The following is a 24,528-nucleotide window of genomic DNA, read 5'->3' as shown; positions in this document are numbered from 1 at the left end:
TCCCCCGCACGCCAGGCCGACGCTCTACCACTGAGCCAACCGGCCAGGGCCTACCCAGTATTTAATTGGTGGTTACTTTGTCTTTCCTGATCATTCTAAGACTAGGTTATGCAATCTTGCACCCACTACTCAGGATGCTCTGGTACCCCAGAAATCTCTCTCTTCCCCCTTTCAGTAACCCGCTACAAGTAGCTGCTGTTCTCATCTGTACCATTATAGATTGGTTTGCTTACTTTTGGATTTAATTATTAAATAGAGCCATAAGTAAATTCATACACACACAGTAAAGTTATTTTATATATAAAATGTGACCAGTTTCAATTGCTCGACATCCTGTCTTTGAATTTCATCCACTTAGCGATTTAAAATAATTTGGTTTTATTCATTGCTAATTACTATAAATACACTATAGTTTAAAAAAATTTATTCTACATTGATGGCTATCGTTTTTGGCTATTCTGAAGGAAGCTGCTGTGAATATTCTTGCACATGTCTTTTGGTGAACACAAGCACTCATTTCATCGGTATATAAAAGAGTATATAGTATTTCTACTTACTTCACATTAGCCCCAAATAATTTTGCTTAGACAAAAATTTCTAATTACAGACACAAACACATACTCATACCATGTAGATAGATAAATGGATGGAAGGAGAGATAAAAATGGTGGGAGGGAGGACAGAGAAAAGGAAGAAAGAAAAGAAGGGAGGGAGGGAGGGAGGGAGGGAGGAAGTGAAGGGAAGAGGGAAGGGAGCAGGGAAGGAAGGAAAGAGGGAAGGAGAGAGGAAGGAAGGAAACCCAGCTTTAGAAAGTGGCTGGGCCTTTATGTGCAATAGCAAGCTCATTTTCCATCTAATTGTAACACAGATTTAATGCTGTGAGAGTCAAAAATTCTATCCTAAAATTTGGAATGAGAAAGAAAGTATTTGGAACAAGTTGGACAGGAATGTATTTTAGTTCTTTAAGGGAAAAATAAAAAAATTTGTATGCTTTTTTTACTGACCATTTATATTGTCAATTACATTAAAAATTGACTTAAAATTATTAAAGTAATATTTTAACTGCAACTTACAGCATCCAGTTGCTCCTTGAAAATCCTTCCTATATTTGTTTTTCAGACACCGCACTAGATTTTTTCCCTCTATTATTGTCTTTAACACAATGGAAACAAGGGTGGGAGAAAGAATTACTATATTTCTCAAAAGATTGAAATTCTTAAATTCAGTTGTAATTCTCAGATACTCTAAAGAGCCTCAGATTTTCATCAACTGTTTTGGAAGTTATGCCAGGATTCTCTAGGTAGTTCCTCATTCTGTTATCAAGTTGCCCTTAAAAATAAATAAATAAATAAATAAATAAAAATAATGCAGACAAAAGTAAAAAAAACATTTACTTCTGTTGGTGGGTTTTTAAAGCTCAAATGAAAATGACGCAGTTTCAGTCTATGTCTAGTTGGTCCTTTAATTTAGATTTCCCCTTATTTTTGCAGATACTTAAAGCTTCAGAAAGACTGCCCCCACTACCACAGGAGGACCAGCCTAACCATATGCTCCAAAAGATGGCTGTGATAGATCTTGTGAAGTAATTACTGAGCAGATCAAGATCTTTGGGCGTGAACACTAAAGATGTTTTGAATGAATCATAGTCTACTGGCGTTTTAGTGTATTTTTTTTTTTAGAAACAAGTTACATGTAACATGGCATTCCTGCTTGTCCTTTTTTGATAGCATTAGTGACTCCATTGCATTTCTTTTCTTTCTTTTGTGACACAGCTTTTAGTCTTATTTGTATTAATGTGTATTTTTCAGGTAACACTTAATAATTATATTGATGATGCAGCAGCAATTGTCTTGGCAGGGTTTTGATATATATTATTAGGAATTAATACTAACTATGTTGGACTGATGTGCGAACTGCGTTCAACGGGATTTAAAAACCGTTAGGACCGCCTTGCCTCAGCATTCTTAAAAACGCTAGGAGAGATCATTAGTCACTGTGAAGATTTGAGTTGTATATATCTGCACTGATAATCCTTCAAAAAAAAAATCTATATTAGCTTCAGGTTTTCAGGGTAAAACTCAAAATTTGAGGTTCCTGTAGCTTTTAGCTTGTTATATAGAAAAAGGTTTATATTTCAGTGAAAGTTTTAAATTATTATAGTTAATTTATTTTTCAAGCTGAGGGGGAAATGAATTCATTGTTCATGCCTAGAGCAAAGCAGTCACCTACAATATCCTGCAAAAATGCTTTTTGGCATCTTGTATTCATCATATAATAAGCTGACCAGTCAATATTTGCTTAAATTTTAGAAAAGCTATATAAATTCCTGGTGTGCAATTTAAAGATTGTTCTGCATTTGGCTACATAGGGAATGTCCTCACGGTACTATGGACAGCACAGGGCTCTTACTCAGGACCTCTGTTCTGCCTCCAGTGGGGCTCGTTCAGGATGTGCGGGAGCTCATCCAGGCTCCCCGAGCCGGATGCCAGCTGCTGGTGCACAGCGGACGAGCCTTGCCTTTCTACACTGAAGTTTCTTCTATTTTTAATGGGGTTTATTTGTGGCTCAGAAATGGTCCCTGTGATGAAATATTCATCCATTAGAAAGGAAGGTAGCTATAGTATCCTTTGGAAAGGTCCATGAGTTCTGTAAAAAGCTGTGGAAGTGGTTGTGCCAGGGGTAGCTCTTCATTATGTTAACATTGATTTAAGATGAGGTGACTTGTTTTCCTGCTTATAGGGTTAAAATCAAAGAGATTTTATATTTTTGTCATTACAGATCATAATTATAATGTAGTTAGTTATGCATGCTGACCCAATGTGTAGTGAAATCTTAAATAATAAGTTAGTAAGAAAAGCAATAATATTCTAAACCTGTGATATGGGTAATACAAAGCTGCTACTCAAAACCCAATAAAGCTCTTAATTCATATTGTGAATTATAGAACACTACCTTTTATAAAGCCATATTTTTTTAGGGACACTTAGGAGTGACAGAAGATAAATTAAAAAAAAATTCTACTGAATTTTTCTATCATCTCTAGAACTCTGGGAATTGAAGATTCCTTATGCTGTAGTTAACTTCAAATATTTTTTAATTCCAAATATCTGAATTAATGAGCCTTGTCTTTACAAATGTATGCCAAGAGGGGCAACATCCATGGATTTCTTAAAATAAAGTAAATGCCTTCTGTTTAATGTTATTTGTGTGCAATAAAATGCAGAAGAATTCTCTATATTGTCATTATTCTGAAGTATATTATTTTTATTTGCTACATAATAATATCGGTTAATTTTATATGTCCTAGATTTTAGACTATTAGGGAATGTTTTTTGTTTGTTTTGTTTTTTGGGTGGTTTTTTTTTTTTTGTATTTTTCTGAAGCTGGAAATGGGAAGGCAGTCAGACAGACTCCTGTATGCGCCCGACCGGGATCCACCTGGCACGCCCACCAGGGGGCGATGCTCTGCCCATTTGGGGGCGTCGCTCTGTTGCGACCAGAGCCACTCTAGTGCCTGAGGCAGAGGCCATGGAGCCATCCCCAGCGCCCAGGCCATCTTTGCTCCAATGGAGCCTTGGCTGCGGGAGGGGAAGAGAGAGACAGAGAGGAAGAAGAGGGGGAGGGGTGGAGAAGCAGATGGGCACTTCTCCTGTGTGCCCTGGCTGGGAATCGAACCCGGGACTTCCGCATGCCAGGCCGACTGGCCAGGGCCAGGGAATGTTTTATGACTACAATCACAAAGGAGTACCTTCTGCCCCCCCTCTTATCTATTTCTAATAGGTAATGTTTATTTCTTTTGTTAACATTTACTATTATGCTACATTCCCAGGAAGCAGCTTTACAATGAAATATCCCCTGTATCCATCCATTGTAGGTTTTTGTTCAATCCTAGGAATTTTGGTATTTCCCCTACACCTTCCTATTCCTCCATGACCACCATACTGTGAGCAAAGGTGAGCTTCTAGGCTTCTAGAACGTGTTTTCTCCTCCAACGTGCACACAGGAAACAGAAAATAAAACTTGAAGCTCAGGGTGATTAGACTCACTTTCACTGAATGCACTTACTCTGCTAAGTGCTTTGTGCAGAGGGTTGAGTTCCTGGCAGACGGTTATTTCTGCGTGCACATCGGGACCTGAGTGGCAGAGAAGCTGCAGTGCTGCCAGCCAGAGCCCATTTTCGTGTCCAGTGAGCACGTGGGCACCGGGTGCAGGCTGATGGGAGGTGTTGGCGTTGTGCATCCCACTCGAAAGAGTTCCTTGAAATTTTTGATACTTTTCTTCAATCCCGTATCCCTGATGCCTATGACAAGGACATTATAGTTAATAAGATCGAGAATCCTTTTTCTTTTTTTCTAATGTCCTGGATACCTCCTTGCAGCACCGATGAAAACTGTATAGCTGTCAAATTTATAAAACCCACACTGCGAAAAGCAAGACCTGCACTTGTCTAGTACTATGTTTCTCTTTCAAGAAAGCTAGAGAAGGGCAAGTGGAAGATTATACACTTTGAAGTGATGTACACCACTGACCTTGACGACAGGGCACTCTGCTTTCTCAGCCTCTGCTTCCTCCCACGCACAGAGAGAGAGAGACCTGGACATGAGAGGAATGAGATGTGCTTAGTGCTAACTAAGCCTAACACGAGCTTTTGAAGTTGGTTCCCTTCCTCTCCCATAAGGTCTTGAAGGAGAAAAATGCTTGTCCTATGAAAATCTCTTTCTTGCATCAGAAACCTGTATTGTATTTAATTCTCTCCTCCACAAAGTGAACTGTTTTATATGACTGAATGTGGGGACCTGGGGACCAGAAACCTTGAGAGAGCCGTGATTGTTTCCCGGTTCCCTCGCTGGACCGCACCCACACTGTCTCGCATCTACTGCGGGGAAAGGACGGTGCCCGTGATTTTTATGTCTCTTAGATTGCCCGTCCCCGCTCACATATGCATACACGCATGTTCCTAGAAATACCCTGGAACTAGATAGATACCTACTGGGACTATAATCAACTGTCTGTCTTGAAAATTCACTACCCTAATCTGTATTAATAACCAGATGTGAGGTTATAAATGTGGAAGTTTTATTATAAACAGAGTTGTCACATGCTCTTGTCTTCCCTGTGAGATGAATGTTCTTGGTGGGTTTCACTGTGCTTGGTCACCTCATTTCTGGGACAGATACTAACTTTGATTAACTAGTGAAAGACGGACACCAGTGGGCTCTCAGGCCCATCGCAGCTCCTCAGCAGGTGAGCTACAGCACACCTGGGCCCCATGCAGGCCCTGCAATGGCTCACCTCCTATATGTGAAGTCCTTAGAGGAATGAGACCAGTGTCTCAGTAGGAAGACATACTGCATTCCTTGAAAGCACGTGGTGCCTATGATTCAGTAGTAGTATGTTTTTAGAAGACAAAATAATGAATAAGCCTGATGAGGGCTTCTTCCTACCTTATATTGCCTTTGTACTCATAGATGGGCTGAGAGGTGGTGGTGCTAACTCACACCAGCTCTCTTATTAACGGAAAACATGTATAGCCTGGCACCTGATACCTAGTTACTGCCTCATGTCTCCTATAAGTAATTCAAATGAGTCTATTCTTAGTATTTTATAACAAGTTGTACAGAATTCAGGACTTAGGAAAATTGAATTGTTTGCCCAGAGAGATATATTTTAATTATACCAGTTTAAATACATTTAAATATGGTTCTATATTTTAAGATATGGAATGGTGACTTTCACCGTACTTATTTTGTTTTGTCTTTACTTTTCAGAAACAAATAGGAAAACTGATGGTTCAGAACAAAAAGAAAAAGGTGAGATTATCAAACAGCCTTTCAAATACACATCTGAAAAAGTCATACCGTCCATAAGCAGCACGATGATTTTATTTTTTATCACTAGCTAAAATGAATTGCCACTGGGTTTATCTTTCAATGATCTCATCAACAAACATTTATTAATATGTTACCTAAACATGTAGCGCTAAGGCTCTGGAGTGAGATTGTCTGGCTTCTAATCCTAGTTTTGCTGTTCACTCTATCTGTGTCCTTGAGAATGATGTGACTTCTGTTCCTCAGTTTCCTCTTCTGTAATATAGGAATAATAAAATTACCAACTTCAGAAATCTATTTTCACCATAGTAATTAAGAGAAAATACATATAAATTGCTTAAAGCACTGTCTAGCACAGACAAAGCACTTAGAAGACGTTAAACATTATTTGTCACTTACATTTGCATCTGTGCCAGGTATAGAGGTCCAAGGATTACTAGACTGCTTTAACTTTTTCAAGCACCTTCAAATTGTTGGAAAGCAAAGTTGTATCTTCATTGAAAGGATCATCTCTGCCTTCCAGTTTGTTACAAAGGCATTCTAATACAGTCGATAACTCAGTACAATTTTAATTCAATTCCCATGAAGACTCCAAAACATAGAGTGAGGAGCTATTTTTAAAGTTAAAAAATTATATGGATAATCATACCATAGTGGTTGTGTTTTAGTATCAATGGAATGATCAAATCCTCAAGTTAATTAATATTTTTTACAATTTCAGGAATCTCTTTCATTTGTAGTGATGAAAGCAGTGTCTACATTGAAAAGACACAGGACACATAATGTGTAAGATCAAATGTGTTCAGTATGCAAATAATATTTAATGAGCATCAGGAGTTGTTGGCCTCTGGCCATAATTTTGTAGCCCTTAGGCTAGGAGCAAGGCATTTAGCTCACTCTTTTTTTTTTTCTGACAGGTTGTTTTTAATTTTTTATCGAAGTTACATAGAGATAAAATTTTAGAAGTTATGACTTAAAAGCAGACATCTTGTACCCATACTTTCTGTGCATGAATCATGTTCTCAGCTTTCTCTTCCTTCTAGTACTTAAGGGTGCATGTCTAAATGGCTTGTTGCTGCTTTTTCTTCTCAACTGTTGGCAATGGTTGACTTTCGTAGACATATGACTGGGATTTAGCTAATCACCATCCACAAGCCGTCCACACTGCCTTACCTCCCAGTCTCCCGGTGTATTGCTGACGCATTCTGGTAGGTAGAGCAGAGCACCAGGAGAAAAAAGCCTGGCAAGGAGGAGGGTCTCAGCAGCTTTTGCTAGAACTCATCACTTCTGCTGCTGCAGAACTCCTCCTTCACTTGCCCTGCTGGCTACCACGTTCTCTGGCCTTTTCTCAGCCTCTTTGGTTGAATTCTCCTCATCTCTCCGACCACCACACACTGGAGTGCCCCGGGACTCAGACCGGAGAGTTTCTGTTCACACACTCTCTTGCTCTCATTTAATCTCATGGCTTTAAATATCTCAGTATGACAGAGATTGTCACATTTGCCTGCAGCTTAGGTCTCTTTCCTGAACTCTAGACTGGTCTGTCCACCTGTCTACGTGATGCTACCTGATGACCTCAATTGGATGTCTAATCATCACTGCAAACTTATGTGTAAAACTGAACTCCTGACTTCCTCCAACCCGATCCTCCCGTGAATCTTGACTTTCCACCAGGAAACCCTGTCAGCTCTCTCCGGAACATACCTGGAATCCAACTACTTCCTGCCACCTTCACCCAGCATCACCCAGGTTCAGCCACCACCGCTTTCTTGTCCAGATTATTTCAGTTGCCTCCTAACTGGTCTTTGTGCATCCACCTTGGTCTCTAATTTTCCGAGTACGGTAGTCACAGTGGTGCTTTTGAAACCTAAGCTGCACAGTGCGGCTCAGATGTCTCCGGCATCCTCTTCTCTTCCTCAGAGTACGAACAAAGTTCTTTGCAGTGGTTTACAAGGCCTCACACTGTCTGCCTGTCTTCCTTTCCTGTGGTTTCCTCCCCAGCCTCATGTCCTGTGACTCTCCTTTGTTGACTCCATGCCGGCGACGCTGGCTTCCCTGCCAGCACACACGGGACTCGGGGCCTTTGCACTGGCCCCTGCTCCCACCCAGGCTGACTATTTTGCCCCAGGTGCCCACCTGGCAGTTACCACCATGTGATTGTATTTGGTAGTTTCGTTCTTTAGTGTTTAGTTTTTGAACTGCCCACTGGAATCAAGTTTCCATGAAAACACAGCTGTTTCTGTTCTGCTCACTGCCGCGTTCCCTGTGCCTGGCATATTGTAGACACTCGGTAAATATTTGTGAAATGAATTTCTAGCATTTTTTAATTACTGAGAATTAATATGAACAGGCAATAAAGGCTCTATAATACACAAACTGTAAGAATGAAAACCAGACCCAGCTAGTACTCTTAGTATGAAGTCTGTGGGGGACCCAAGACTCTGGGAAATCTGTGGGAAACCAAAACCTTCAGTGACACTGGGGGAGAAGACTGTGCATCATCCCTGAAGAACACAGAGTGATGATGTCGCCTCTTCTGTGATTTAATGCATCCAAGCTCAGGGATCACATGAAATCATTATATCAATACTTGTGCTCTTTGGAGCACAGAACTAACAAGGAGAAGAAAACCTGTACTTAAAAACACTTTAACCTTCAGTGTCTTTGTCCAGAATTGAAGATAATGATTTGTATGCCTCCTATGGTATACTTTATTGCAGGAGGATAAAATAAAACTAATATCTGTAAATAATAAATGCAATCTGCTGCTCTCATCCTAACCTCATTTGGCAACTATTCTTAATCTAAAGATTTGGACTTGGGGCAGCTTTTTATTAGTAATTAAATTGGTTGCTTTGGGGATCTAACATAGATAGCTATGCCAATTTTTAAATTTTGTTAAAACAAGACTTTAAAGACCATGTGTACTGTCATAATTATTTATAAAAGCAAAGGCATTTTAACCCAAAAAGATACCATTTGAGAATAAAAGATAGTTTTTTAAATTGAATAATTGTAGCTCTATGGCCCTGGCCGGTAGGCTCAGTGGTTGAGTGTTGGCCCGGCATGTGGATGTCCTGGGTTTGATTTCCTGTCAGGGCACACAGGAGAAGCGCCCATCTGCTTCTTCACCCTTCCCCCTCTTGTTTTTCTCTCTCTCTTTTCCTCTCTTCTCTTCTTGCAGTCATGACTCGATTAGAGCGAATTGGCCCCAGATGCTGACTATGGCTCCATGGCCTCCAACCCAAGCGTTAAAGAATGGCTCAGGTTGCAATGGAGAAAGGGCCCCAGGTGGGCAGAGCATCACCCCCTAGTCGGCTTGCCTGGTGGATCTCAGTTGGGGCGCATGTGGGAGTCTGTGTCTGCCTCCCCTCTTCTTACTAAATTAAAAAAAGAAAAGAAATGTAGCTTTACAAAAAACATTAATATGACCCATGTCACTCAGTTTGCCTTGGGCCAATAAACATTTCCTTACGTGGCTTCCAGGCAAAAACCACCCCTGTAGACCAAGGCTACTCTTTGGGACGTTTTCCCAAGTCTCACTCTGTGGCTAAGACACCATCCCAGAGGATAACAGAAAGGACATAAAACAAATCCTCTCATCCTCTCTTCTTGTTTCCTGTCCTACCTTGGTTAGGGAATAAACACTTCCAAAAATATCTTGTTTTTCTTTAAGAGTCCCTGTTTTTACCCTTCTCCCCATCATGTCTTCTGGAGTTGAGTTACAGGTCAGATTCAGGCCTTCCCTACAGTCAATACTCACATTCCCATTATAGTTCAATTCAGTTACATACACTTTTATTTTTATTTTATTTTTATTAAGTGAGAGGCAGGAAGGCAGAGAGACAGACTCCCATATGCGCCCCAACTGGGCTCCACTTGGTAAGCTCTCTACCAGGCGAAGCTCTGCCCATCTGGGGCTACTGCTTCCTTGCTCAGCAACCAAGCTATTTTAGCAACTGAGGTGAGGCCATGGTGCCATCCTCAGTGCCTGGGACCAACTTGCTCGAACCATTCAAGTCATGACTGCCAGAGGGGAAGAGAGAATGAAAAGGGGAGGGGGGATGGAGAAGCAGATGCTTGCTTCTGTGTGCCCTGACCAGGAATCGAACCTGGGACTTCCTCATGCCGAGCTGATTGTCTACTACTGAGCTGACTGGCCAGGGCCTAGGGACTACTTTCTTAAAGTTTAAATTTTATACAGGACAGGAGTTTATTTCTTACCCATATAAATAACCGATGACCAGTTAGTGGCTCATCGGGGACCCAGCTCCTCTCTTGCCATTCTGTCATTCCCAGTTCATAACCTCATGTTCCGAAAGAGTCATTCAAGCACCGGCCCTTACAGCCACATTCAGACAATAGGAAGGAAGGAGGAGTAAGGAGTAGGCTTTGTAGAAGAACTACGTTTAACTGACAGAATTTTGTTAAAGTTAAAATTCAGGGTTCTGGTCTAAGGAAGAAGGAAATTTCAAATATGGAGAGGAAGAAGCTATTTGCAATCTTAAGTGTAGCATATTTTATGGCTTTGTTAACAAGATAGACTCTACCACCGTATTTTAGAAGAATGGTACCCTTCTATGCTAAAAAGCTTGATAGATCATCAGAATATATTTATTAAAAACTATCAACTTCTCATCATTCACAGAAAAAGAATACTGATATATTTATCCACTTAAATACTGCGTGCCTACTGCATGCCAGGCACTGTACTGGTCAAGCAGACCCAGGTGAGAGAGCAAGACAGACAAAGTTCCTGCTTTCACGGAGCTCACATTTCGCTAGGGAGTCTGGCCACACACAAACCGAACTGGTTATAGTGCTCTGAAGGAAATGAGCAGGAGAGTGCTGGGAGGAGGCGGGGGTGAGTAAGGGGAGGTGTCTGAAGAGGTTGTGATGCGATCAAGGCAGCTGTGAATGCTCAGCTAGCAGCACTGAACAGGGGAAGAGACTGTGCGAAGGCTCTGAGGTGGGGCACCCCGAATAAGCCAAGACTGTGTGCAGTACAGTTAGAGAAGGAGTCAGGGACTATGGCTGGGAGCCTGGATATTTCACTTTGTGCACTAGGATGCCATGCCCAGCCCATGCAAGTGTCTGCGAATTAGGGCCTTTCTCATTCACACACTAAGTGATTTGCCTCTGGGAGGATGGTGGGCATCATTTATTGCACTTGATGAACACATGCAGACCCTATCCTAGACTGCTGCTCACAGCATCCTTGTGAGCCATGTTGCTGCTCACTCTTCAAAGAGGCTTCATTCTGTCCTAGGGGCCACGCCTCCCTCTGCACTGCCCAGCGTGCTCTGTGCAGCTTTATCATCCGGGGCAGGGGGCACATTCTAAAGGGCATTTCCAGTGGAGTGCAGTTGGGCTCCCTTGGCCATTTCTTCATGGAGACAATCAGTGCAGAGCCTCTCTTGATTGGTTTATCACTTTCCATCATGTGAAACTGGCAGTTCCTGTCAGCACTAACCAAAAGATGTTTGTAAGTAAAATATTTTATTGAGTGTGAAATGCAAGAATAAACGCTACTACGGATTCACTGAAAATCCTAGTTGAAGCCAGCTGAAACTACTAGTTGAAGCCCTGGCTGGTTTATACAGTGGATAGAGCATAGGCCTGGGGTGTGGACATCCTAGGTTTGATCCCTGGTCAGGGCACATGTGAGAAACCACCATCTGCTTCTCTCCCCCTTCCGCTCGCCCTTTTCTCTCTCTTCCCCTCCTCCAGCCAGTTCCTCAACTGGTTTGAGCATCAGCCTCAGGTGCTGAGGATAGCTCAGTTGGTGCGAGCATTGGCGCCAGACAGTACCCCTGGGTGGATCCTGGTCAGGTCGCATGTGAGAGACCATCTCCCTATCTCTCCTCCTCTTGCTTAAAAAGAAAAAAAAAAAAGAAAATTCTATTTGAGCCAATTGTCAGCTTTGGGAAGAGGGGAGGGGAAATACTTTTATTTTTGGAATATGTAGTGAAAAATTGTATGTGTTTTGTCAATTATACCTCAGTTTTAAAAAACTGTGTTTTAATAGTCAGATTATAATATATGAAAATAGAGACTTTTTTACTGAATTTATTGGGGTGACTGGTTAATAAAGTATATAGGTTCAGGTGTATAATTCCATATTACATCATCTGTGTACTGTAGCCTGTATTAACCCTTTATCGCCCCTCTACCTTCCTCTACCTCCCACTACCCAAATGGAGATTTTTAGTGATAATTATACATTTGTCTCAGCATGAATTACTAAGTTGCCTAATTTTCTACTTGTATTATCTTCCCTCAAGTATATTGATGAGGAAATAGGAGAGTGGAAGATTTTGTTTTTACTTAGAATGAGTGATTACATGAACACTTTCTTTTCGAGAATTAGATGACATTTACTTTTATAGAGTCACAAGTCCAAAACAGGCCCTCATGTAGAGAGCCAGCCCCTTACATTGAATCAGATTATTTGTATCTATTTGTTTTAGATAAAATTGCTATATCCACTTCTCCCCACTGGATGTCATCTTTTCCCACATGTCCACATTTCATAACCATAAAACATGAGTGTGACTAACAGAGTAATGCTATACAAAAATGGTTCATTAGATGTCGAAATCTAATAATTATTTTTATTCATTCATTTACTCAGTAAAATTGAGCACCTACTATGTGCCAGGCTCCATTTTAGGCACTGGGGCCAAAACAGTTCAATAAAAACAAAGCCCCAGTTCTCATGACAGTTATATTTGTGTGGGTACGCCGTGGTGTTTAGATATATGATTAGAACCTAATAGGCAGAATATGAAAATTAGAAAATACTAGGCAGTGGTAACTGGAGAAGAATGGAAAACAGGAGAAGAGGACAGGGAGATGTTGCTCTATAGATAAGCCTCATAGACAGTGCCATTTGAAGTTGTGAGGGCATGGGCTGTGTGGCCACTTGGGAGAAGAATTCCTGATGGAATAGCACATTCATAGACCCTAAGGTTAGTTGTGTGTAGCATGTGTGAGGATGAGTAAGGAGGGTGCAAGGAGTGAGGGATGTGCAAGGTCACAAGGGTTGCAAGGGTTGACTCTTGAAGGCCTTTGAAGAAAGGCTTTCTATATACTGCTCACAAAAATTAGGGGATATTTTATTGCTTGCGATAAAATTTTTGTGAGCAATATATATATTACCTTGAGTGAAACTGGAAGCCACTAGGGGATTCTGAGCCGAGTGTAATGTGAGCTGCCTTATGTCTTAGAAAGCTGGTCTGGCTCCAGGACTGCAGGGTTGGAAGTATGGAGACCATTTAGAAGATGATTGTAGTGGTGCAGGGAGCGATGATGGCAGGGAGGTCTGGGTGTGAGGAAGAGGTGGCCATGGTGGTTAGACCTGCCTGTGCTCACATGTAAAGTCAGTAGGATCTGCTAATGGATAGGGTGTGGATATGAGAGAGAGCAGTCTAAAATGGCTCTATGCTACTTAAGAGGTGTGCTTAGCAAATTCACTGAATAGAAAAGTATGCCATATGTTACTAACTTCATATATATCAAATGTTGGTATTGGAGGATTTTTGAGCCTTAATGGAATGAGGAGAAACAGAATATGCATGCCTGTGTTTTGGCATGTGTGTGTGTGCGTGTGTATTAAAATTGCACTTGGATCAGGGACTTTTGCTGAAATTTTCCTTTGATCTAGATTAGTATTTAATATTCCATTATATTATTCATTATAATTAGGGATATGCTTAAACAGTGTATTTTGTGAATGTCTTTAAGAAGGCATTTAAAACCCTGGCCTGATGGCTTGGTTGACTGGAGCACCATCCTGAAGCACAAGAGGTTGCTGGTTAGGTCCTCAGTCAGGGCACATACAGGAACAGCTAATGTTCCTGTCTCTCTCTATCCCTTTCTTTCTCTCTCTTAAATCAATAAATTAAAAAATTAAAGCAAACAAACAACAAAAAATAGGCTCTGGCCAATGGCTCAGTAGATAGAACATCAGCCGCACATATGGACATCCTAGGTTCAATTACTGGTTAGGGCACACAAGAGAAGCTACCATCTGCTTCTTCCCCCCCTCCCTCTCCTTCTTTTCTCCCTCTTCCCCTCCTGCAGTCAGTGGCTCAGTCTATTCAAGCATGGCCCAGGCGCTAAGAATGGCTCGGTTGATCCCAGCATGTCAGCCTCAGGAACTAAAGATAGCTCAGTACTCGAGGATAAGCCCCAGATGGGGGTTGCTGGATGGGTCCTGGTTGGGGCACATATGGGAGTCCATCTCACTATTTCTCCTCCTTTAACCTAAAACTCTGGTCAGCAGATTCATTAGTCAATAGAGCCAAATATCAACAGTACAATGATTGAAATATCTTTTGAGAGCCAAATTTTTTAAACTTAAACTATATAGGTAGGTACATTCCTTATCAAGGTAGCGCCCACACATGGTATTTTGTGGAAGAGCCACACTCAAGGGGCCAAAGAGCCGCATGTGGCTCACGAGCTGCAGTTTGCCAACCAGGGAAAACAACAACAACAACAAAAAACACCCAGATCTTAAAAAAAAAAAGAAAAAAGAAAAGCATTTAAAGATTTCCTGGTTAGTATTTGTATTTGTATCTTTAAAAAGGAATAATTAGTGCCCTAACAAAACACCAGATGGCACTAAAAATCAAGTCACATTTAACACTGTAAATTTTTCTTTACAGAAAACACATTTGTAATTCAGAGAAGTCTGAGATGGCTATATTACAGCCAGTAAATCAGCGTGGTGTAACTAGTATGTCTAATGAATACTTCTGGGTTTTCTCTGATCATGAGGAAAATAGAGGAAGAACCAGCAAGGGCAATAATCAAGACTAATGAAAACATTTTTTTCTATGAAGTTTTTCCTGGGATTCTTACAGCCATATATAACATATTTGAGCAAAACTGCAGAACTAGACTTCTTAGTGAAGCACGTAAATCACCTGTGATCTGGCTCCTGCTGTGGCTGGCCCCCCTTCAGAATGCCCTTTGCTGCCTCCCACTTTACAGTTACCTGGCAAACCCCTGTTCCTCAGAACTAAGCTTAGAGCTTGCCTCTGCTAAGAAGCCTGCCCTGACTGAACCCCTATCGCTTGACCAGAAGATGTGCTTCTCCTTTGTGTCCCAAGACACCCTGTACTTATAGATTTTTAGCACATATTTTGAGGTTTCTCTTAATTTTTAAACAACATACTTCTTAAGGGTGGGAACCATGACTCCCACCCACACTCCTGGTATAAATCAAGGTTCTTCAGAGAAACAATCAATGTCGTGTGTGTGTGTGTCTAGAAAGAGAAAGGGAAGTAGAAAGAGAGATATGGAAAGGGACAGAAACACAGAGATTTATTTTAAAGAATTGGCTCGTGTGATTATATAGGCTGGCAAGTTCAAAATCTCAGGGTAGGCAGGCAGGCTGGAGACCCAGTGAAGAGGTGATATTGCAGCCTGAAGCCAAAGGCAGTTTGGGGCTCATTTTCTTTAGGACTTTAACTGATTGGATGTGGCCCACCTACACTATGCAGGATAATCTGCTTTATTCAGAGTCTATGGATACAAATGTTAATCTCATCTAGAAATACCTTCGCAACAGCATCCAGATATGTTTGACCAAATATCTGGGTGCTGTGACCTAGCCAAGTCAACATATAAAATTAATCATCACACCCCTCCAGTGGTACTTAACAATAACATAGTAGGGGCTGACTAAATAGTTATATATAATATGAAAAAAGTGTTATAAATCACTTTTCCTTTACTTGCCTCTTCATTTGATGGTAATAATATGAGATGCAAATTGGGGGCATGGATAGTTTATAAACAGAAATGTTAAAGTATGAATGAACTTTAAGTGTCTACAGTATACTATGTTTCATATAGGTTCTCATTGAATCCTTACCAAAAAGTCTTGGGAATTAAATATTTTTTATTCATTATTTCTTCAAATAATTTTTTCTTTCTCATTACTACTGGCACTCCAGTTACTTGGTGGACTGCATAAGAATGTTCCACAGGCCCTGGCTGGTTGGCTCAGTGGTAGAGCATCGGCCTGGCATGCAGGAGTCCCGGGTTCGATTCCCAGCCAGGGCACACAGGAGAAGCGCCCATCTGCTTCTCCACCCCTCCCCCTCTCCTTCCTCTCTGTCTCTCTCTTCCCCTCCTGCAGCCAAGGCTCCATTGGTGCAAAGATGGCCCGGGCGCTGGGGATGGCTCCTTGGCCTCTGTCCCAGGCGCTAGAGTGGCTCTGGTTGCAACAGAGCGACTCCCCAGATGGGCAGAGCATTGCCCCCTGGTGGGCATGCCGGGTTGTCTGTCCGACTGCCTCCCCATTTCCAGCTTCAGAAAAATACAAAAAAAAAAAAAAAAAAAAAAAAAAAAGAATGTTTCACAGGTTTCTGAAACTTTTTTTTTCATTTTTCTTTGCATTGCATAATTTCTGTTTCTCTATCTTCAACTTCAGTGATTATTTTCTCTTGCCATTTTACATGTGCCCTGAGCCCATCTAGTAAAATTTTCATTCCAGTTACAGTTCTTATCAGCAATAGATTTCCAATTATTTTATAGTGTTTTTTTTCACTGTTGAGATTCAAAATCTGTTCATGCCTTAACACCATGTTTTTCTTTAATTCTTTGTACTCATTTCTAATCACTGATATGAAGTGTTTTTCTAACAAACCCAATATCTAGGCATACTCGGAAGCACTTGATACTGACTACTATTTTTACTGAGTATGGTCAAGAGGTTTCTGTTATTCACATGTCTAGTAATTTTGATTAAAAGCTGAATTGTATTGATAATTTGTTGTAGCAATTCTGGAATTTTTTGTTTCTGAGGCTTTTTGGTTTCTGACAGACAGTTTGCTTGCTTCACACTGAAAACTTTGTTTCCACTGCGGAGTGAAGCTGTACCGCCTCTGCTCAGGAGTTGTGGCTTCCAGGGGCTGTTTTTGAATTCTAGCCCTCTGGTGCGAGCATGGTTCAGTGGTCTGCTACAGATTTGGGCAGAACTCATGCTCAGATTTTGGAACTTGCTTCTGGGATTTCCCATCTAACTTTTTAGTTGCTTCGGTAGCTCCAAGTTCTGCTGTCTTATTCCTCAAGCTAGTATTTCCTGCTACTATGTATATATTGAGAACACAAAAAACTTGCAGATTTTACCAGAAGCAGCTCTGTCTTTCAAAGGTAGATTTCTGTAGTACTCAGCCTCCAGGAAGGCCCCAGAGATTCTTGCCTCCTAGCATTCCCGCCTTTGTGTAGTCCTCTCTCCATGGGGCAGGGCTCATCTGTGTCCCCAGTAGAACATTACAGAAATGACAGAATGTGACTTCAAGGCGAGGTCATAAAAGATGTTGTGGCTTCTGTCTTCCTTGCCTTTGGATTACACGCTCGGGGGAAACCAGCTGCCAGGCTCTGAGATACAGAGGCAGCCCTTTGGACAGTTCTGTTTAGCAAGGAACTTGTGTAAGATGACAATGTTTATGGTTGTTGTAAGCTACTAAGTTGGGGATAGTTTGTTTTGCTGTCACATACAGTTGACTCTTGAATAACGTGGGGGTTAGCGGCTTCAACCCCCCTGCACAGTTGAAAATGTACATAAAACTTTTGACTTCCTTAGCTGTTCTTTGCTCTCTTTAGAGGATTGATTCCAGGACGCTCATGGGGACCAAAGTCCGCAGATACTCAAGTTGCCTCTACTAAATGGCCTAGAACGATGCATACGTTTGGCCCTCTACAGCCAAAAACAGAACAGGAATTTATTTTAAAACTTCGTGTATTGGAGCTGTGCAGTTCAGACCTGTGATGTTTAAGGGTCAGCTGTATAACCGAGCCATCCTCCTCAAGCTTCTGCCTGCTTTGGCCAGGCTCCATGAGGATAGGAAGTTTTCTCTCAGCCAGCGATTTGGGCAGAGTTTACTCTAAAATTTTTAAAGAATCTCAGCCCTTCTGGGGCTCTTCTGCTTCCAAAATCCCCCCTTTACATTTCCATTTGCTTTGTTGCTCTGAGTGCTGTCAGCTACCCCCTTCAGTGAGAAGGACACTGTTTTCACAGCCTGACTTGTGTGCTTGGGGGGCACTGTCACACAAGACCACAAACTCTCCTGACCAGGCAGTGGCGCAGTGGATAGAGCATCGGACTGGGATGCGGAGGACCCAGGCTCGAAACCCTGAGGTCAGCAGCTTGAGCACGGGCTCATCTGGTTTGAGCAAGGCTCACCAGCTTAAGCCCAAGGCCACTGGCTTGAGCGAGGGGTCACTCGCTCTGTTGTAGCCCCCCAGTCAAGGCACATATGAGAAAGCAATCAATGAACAACTAAGGTGCTATAACGAATAATTGATGCTTCTCATCTCTCCTTTCCTGTCTGTTCTTCTCTCTCTGTCGCAAAAAAACAAACAAACAAAAAAAAAACCCACAAACTTACCATTCTTACTGAGTGAGTGTAGGAACAAAACAGTCTCCCAAGAAGAAACTCTTCTGTGTATAAGTCTGCCCGTTGTCTTTGGTCACTTCTCAGTGCCTTTAAATAGTCGTTTTAATATTCAGTGATCTTTTATTGAGTTAATGAAATACAAATACTAACCATCTCTGAATATCAGAGAGCTGGCCATCTCTAATTTGTGAGCTGTCTTGGATTCCCTGACTGAACTGTCTCTTCATAGCTTATTTTTTGCCTTTTTCTTTTTGATTTTCAGTGGTTTCATTTATATTACTGATGTTAATCCTGTGGCTTTGATATTGCAAAAATACTTTTCCAGTTGGTTCTTTATGAACTTCATGTAGAAAGCCTTACAGATAAGTGGCTATTAGGATCAATGAGTGTGTGAATGAGCACAGGAGAGAATGGTATTCTCTGGTCTGTTATACTTTAAACAGGTCCAACAATATCTCCTTGCTTTCATATATTTTTCTATTATGAAATAATATGTAGAAAAACATCAGACCACTTTGATTCAGATGGCTTGGGAGCTTGGGAAGTGTGAAGCATGGCCCTTCTCTCACTTATTTATCTTACTGAGATTATTTACCTGTGTTGAGACTACAATAAATATCCTACTGTAGTATCTGGCTGTGTGAAGACACCTATCATCAAGCTTCAATTATCTGGTCTCTTGAGTATCATGTCCATTGATGCACATGAATTCAAGTCATCACTGCCTTGAACTTAATTACTCATGGTCAATATATGTAGGTCATCTGTCTTTCGGCCACCCACTGGAGGTGCCTTGTTCATTGTAGACAGTCCCTAGAACACTATGCATTCCTCAGTATTAGCATCAGTAGCCTACTCAGGCGTAGTGCCGGCTGACGGTTCAGTTCAGTCTACACCAGGGGTCCCCAAACTACGGCCCGCGGGCCGCATGCGGCCCCCTAAGGCCATTTATCCGGCCCCCCGCCACACTTCCGGAAGGGGCACCTCTTTCACTGATGGTCAGTGAGCAAAGCGCAGCGTTGCTCATGTACAGTACTACTTCCGGTGACGTGGGATGCACACGTCATATCACTTGTTACAACTAGCAGTGACAAATATGGAAATGGATATTGACCATCTCATTAGCCAAAAACAAGCCCATAGTTCCCACTGAAATACTGGTCAGTTTGTTGATTTAAATTTACTTGTTCTTTATTTTAAATATTGTATTTGTTTCCGTTTTTTTGTTTGTTTGTTTGTTTTTTACTTTAAAATAAGATATGTGCAGTGTGCATAGGGATTTATTCATAGTTTTTTTTATAGTCTGGCCCTCCAATGGTCTGAGGGACAGTGAACTGGCCCCTTGTGTAAAAAGTTTGGGGACCCCTGATCTATACACTACACCTTCATAATTTCCCCATATTGCAGAAGAGCAGTGTAACAGTAGCACACTTAAACCAACTCGGAAAATCTTTGAGCAGACCATCTCCCTCCCACCCATGCAGCTGTGAGAAGAGGTTCTGCGATAACGGCTGTTAAAGATTTATCACAGTCATTACCTTCAACGGCTACAGTAGTTTTAGTGGTTCCTAAAATATACCAGCAGTTATTGTCTGATTACTTCTACAGATAAGTTAATTGTAGGAGATTTCTGACTCCTCTAGAAGTCTGATTTAGAGAGAAGTTTAATTACAGCAGTTTGGGTGATTTAAATAAACTCGGCATATATTACCAGTCTCAGCAAGTGTAGTAGAAGTTTTCAGCTGTGTTGAAATACACATCTCCTCTATTTTTATTTTTAATTTCAGGATCTTAAACCATACTGTTGTACAAAGAATAATTCAGAACACCTGTTTCCACCAGAGTAACTGTGCAGTCAAACACACCACGGGACAATAATAGCAGATTCTTCGCTGTCATTAAAATCCCATTCTAATGCTTCCCACTGAGCACTCAGCATTTTCAAATATAATTTCTGTAATGGTTGTGACAACATGAGCAGGAAAGTAAAATAGGTTTCTTATGGGAAAAAAAGCGATATAAGTATGTTTTTAAATTATTGTTAGGATCTATTTTTTTTAATTGATGGGAAATCTGACCCTGTCTTTTAATCAGAATAATCCACTTTATTGTGTATTAATGCATTATTTATAACTGCAGCAAATTAAAGATGAACATATTAGCCACATATGCCCAAGCTCGCTTAAAATTAAGCTTTCAAAAAAATACGCTGTAAAAAGACAAGGCTATTGTATTGAGTATATTTATTTATTTAAATAAGACCTCAGATTGGAGAGTGTATTAGTTTGAAAAATGTGTTACTGAACGTGATCTCAGTTTGGTGACAGCTCTTCCCCACAGCATTATTCATTCTGATATAATGTAGATTGCTGTGGCATTTACAGCAGTAATTCTTGCCAATATATTTTTATGTTTTTCACTTAAAAATCAGTGTGTGTTGCCTGACCTGTGGTGGCGCAGTGGAATAAGCATTGACCTAGAATGCTGAGGTCACCAGTTCGAAACCCCGGGCTTGCCTGGTCAAGGCACATATGGGAGTTAATGCTTCCTCTCCTCCCCCGCTCCTCTCTCTCTTCTCTCTAAAATGAGTAAATAAAATATTTTTAAAAATCAGTGTGTGTCGACAACAGAAGGTATTAGTAATAGTGAAAATAAATCTAATCCTCTCTTGTTTCATTTTGGGTGATTTTCTTCTATTCTGTTCAGGAAACCGGTCAACTCCCCGTCTCCACACGTTGGGACATCAGTCATGCTTTCCCCCTTTGCTAGAAGGCTTTCTTTTTTTTTTTTTTTTTAATAAATTTTTATTAATGGTAATGGGATGACATTAATAAATCAGGGTACATATATTCAAAGAAAACATGTCTAGGTTATTTTGTCATCAAATTATGTTGCAAACCCCTCGCCCAAAGTCAGATTGTCCTCCGTCACCCTCTATCTAGTTCTCTGTGCCCCTCCCCCTCCCCCTAACTCTCTCCCTCCCTCCCTCCCATGTCCTCCCTCCCCCCCCCCCTTGGTAACCACCACATTCTTGTCCATGTCTCTTAGTCTCATTTTTATGTTCCACCAATGTATGGAATCATGTAGTTCTTGTTTTTTTCTGATTTACTTATTTCACTCCTAGAAGGCTTTCTTCTTCCGCTTCACCTGCTCAGATCCCGCAGTCCTTCGCTGTTACTGAGCCTGGTCAGCGCTGGTGTAGAGCGGGGTGGGCGTGGCTGGAGCCTGAGGTGACAGCACAGACTCTCAAGCATGGGACAGCAAATTAGGCACAAGCAGCAGGTGCAGTCTGGGAGGCCGGACAGTAGGCAACAGGCAAATATGTCTCCGAAACAAGAAGCCACTGTCACAGGGTGTCAAGGACAGCCTCAGCTGAAGCTGGCAGCAGGAGGACATTTGCTGACAGAAGTATTTCCACATAGAGGAGTGGCCTTGCCTTTCTCCGGAGGCACTTGGCAGACCCTGGAGCCCTTCGCTGGCTGACACAGCATCGAAGCTCAGGGGCGGGCCCAGGATGACGGCATCGGGAATGGGGTCGGTGCGGTGATATCAGCAACACTCATGGTTTGTCAGCTGCTTTAATGCTTTTAACTTTCCACTTTCCTTGGTGCCCACCATCTAGAACACGAGAAGCTAATCTATGAATAATCAACTGCTGTTGAAACCCACGATGCACAAAATGCAACTGGATTGCAACTAGGCACCAGGGTGTACTAAGCACTTCTCAACCCTGCTTATGGACCAGAATCACATGTGGGATATTTAGAAAATGGCCTGTGTCCCACCCCCCAACAATTCTCATTTCATAGCTCAGGGCACAGTAACTAAGTTGCAGTCATGGCTGGGAAGTACTGGGTCAGGTATATCACATACCTGGCCAGTCTGGCTTATGTACCAGGATCATCTTAACTAAACATTTTCCACCGGGACCACCTGGGTCAGATATTGTTTCTTTTTTTTTTTTTTTTTTAATAAATTTTTATTAATGGTAATGGGATGACATTAATAAATCAGGGTACATATATTCAAAGAAAACATGTCTAGGTTATTTTGTCATCAAATTATGTTGCAAACCCCTCGCCCAAAGTCAGATTGTCCTCTGTCACCCTCTATCTAGTTCTCTGTGCCCCTCCCCCTCCCCAGAGATATTGTTTCTTGATAATATTTGTATCCAATTTAAAGGGACTATTTAACTTAAAATATAGACAAAAGGATGATTTGAGAAGAGCTGAAACTACACTACAGAAAGAACCCTTGTAAGTTAATTAAAGACAAGTGTGTGAGCCACACAGCTAGAAAGCAGACCTCGCTGCCCTGCGGGTCTGAGGGCCACTGGCCGCCGCCTTGTCGCAGTGGTACGGCACTGCGCTGAGCTGGGGAGGTGTCCGGGTCTGACTCTGGCTGTGGACCAGAGTCTCCTCTTTCATGGCCCGGGCCTGTCACATCTGCAGACTCTTCTCTGACCTCACACAGGTTCGTTCCTTTGCTAAACCTCACCAATTTCAGTCAGCACACAGAATGATGGTAATGAATGCTCAGTAGCCATCTATACATGTTCAAACTTCAGGTGTTAAAGAGCATGACCTTTGTCAATGATATTTTTATAGGCCAGGCTTTTTCGGTTACCATTAGGTATTTCTGCATCGATGCCAGCAAATGTTGGAAGCAAGGTGAGCCTCTTGCAGTCTTGCACGTACCCTGCAGGGAGGGCCTGGCCGCCCCTCTGCTGTGGCAGGGGAGATCTACTTTCGGGCTGACCGATCCTCAGGCCCTCTTCCCCCTGCAAAGAAGAAACTGTCTTCTTTGAGATTTTTTCTGCTTAACTGTTAGAGACAACTAACTTACCCTTTATCATAGGTGTGACAAAATATCTGGATACCTAGGACATATCATTTATTGATATATTCCTGTATGGGATGAAGATGCTGGAGGGAAATATACATCTAATAATCAAAAGCAAAACCATCCCACCTTATTGGCCACCTTTTGCCTTTCTGGGGGTAGACCTGAGGGGAGGGGGTTGTGCCTTGCTCACAGGAGGTGCTTAACATTTAACCATTTAATGGGTCATTGTCATAGGCCTATCCTGGGTTGCCAGGGAAAACTTTTTAAAAATTTATCATTAAAGTAGTAAGAAAATGTCACTGAGGGGGTTACAGGCATCTATTTCATACATCTCAGAAATTATTCACTACTAGAGATATCACTTAGAGCAAATATGCACTAACTTATATTACAAATTCTATTTCAAGTCCTAAGTACATTTATCCACTCAGTTATGACAAAATCAGAAAATACTGAAGTTTGCCTTTGGTTAATTTTTAAGAAGTCAGCACATGTGCTTGAAGGGAGTAAGAAAAGGAATTGTTTCAATAGGCAAGCCCTGGCTTATGAATGACAGTTCTGTAGGTTTCTTTGAAGTTGAAGTTGTAACAGGTACGTTTATCTACTAAAAGCAACATAGATGTTTGTCTTAACATAGTATTTATTTTTACTTTTCTGTGCATATAAATACTTAAACATTTTCAAATACAACCTTAAACATCTTGGATGATGCGGAAGATGATGGGCTTGTTGGAGAGGACGGGGCTGGTGTCAGAGTCAGGGTCTGATTCTGCTGCTGGAGTCAGTTTCCTGAAGGAGGCATCAGGGAGGGGTGTGCAGAGCTTTTCTTTGTCTCATCATAAATGGCCCTGTAGCATCTCAGGCCTTCGGTAACTGTGTGGTAAACTTCGGTGAACCTCTGTGTATCAGGATCTTGCTCCTCTAACTTCGCCAACCTGCTTCAATGAGGCGGAAGGCATGAGCTAACTTGTAGAAAACGTTTTTGGTTCTGGAGATTCTAGGCTCCCGTTTTCTTCCCTAAATTCTAATCCTCTGCTGTTCCAGTTCCACAAGGTCTTTAGTTGTTAGTTCTTTGCCATGGAAGTCCAGTAACTCTGATATCATTTTCGCTGATGCCCAACTGTAGTTGATTACCAATAGTCCTATGGCTCTCTGTTCCTAAGTACGAGTTCTATGTAAGTCGGATGTTTGTAACTTGGGAACTTACTGTGTTCTAATACACTTTCTTTTTTTTTTTTTTTTTTTTTTTTTCATTTTTCTGAAGCTGGAAACAGGGAGAGACAGTCAGACAGACTCCCGCATGCGCCCGACCGGGATCCACCCGGCACGCCCACCAGGGGCGACGCTCTGCCCACCAGGGGGCGATGCTCTGCCCATCCTGGGCGTCGCCATATTGCGACCAGAGCCACTCTAGCGCCTGGGGCAGAGGCCAAGGAGCC

At 41.8% G+C, this 24,528-nt stretch overlaps 1 protein-coding gene across 6 annotated transcripts in view; it reads left to right on the top strand.

The window, feature by feature from the left end:
• ASPH (aspartate beta-hydroxylase) overlaps positions 1-24,528 on the top strand; it is a 251,987-nt gene that overhangs the window by 110,985 nt on the left and 116,474 nt on the right. For 4 of the 6 annotated variants that reach the window (XM_066266195.1, XM_066266192.1, XM_066266194.1 and 1 more), the window contains one exon: positions 5,769-5,810. The exons of the other annotated variants lie outside the window; for them this stretch is intronic. In XM_066266195.1, coding sequence (XP_066122292.1) covers positions 5,769-5,810 — 42 coding nt within the window. The remainder of the gene's footprint in view (positions 1-5,768; positions 5,811-24,528) is intronic. 6 annotated transcript variants of the gene reach the window in all.

Source organism: Saccopteryx bilineata, chromosome 3 (genome assembly GCF_036850765.1).
Source record: "Saccopteryx bilineata isolate mSacBil1 chromosome 3, mSacBil1_pri_phased_curated, whole genome shotgun sequence".
NCBI classification, from domain to species: Eukaryota; Metazoa; Chordata; class Mammalia; order Chiroptera; family Emballonuridae; genus Saccopteryx; species Saccopteryx bilineata.
This window is presented reverse-complemented; position numbering and strand designations above follow the sequence as displayed.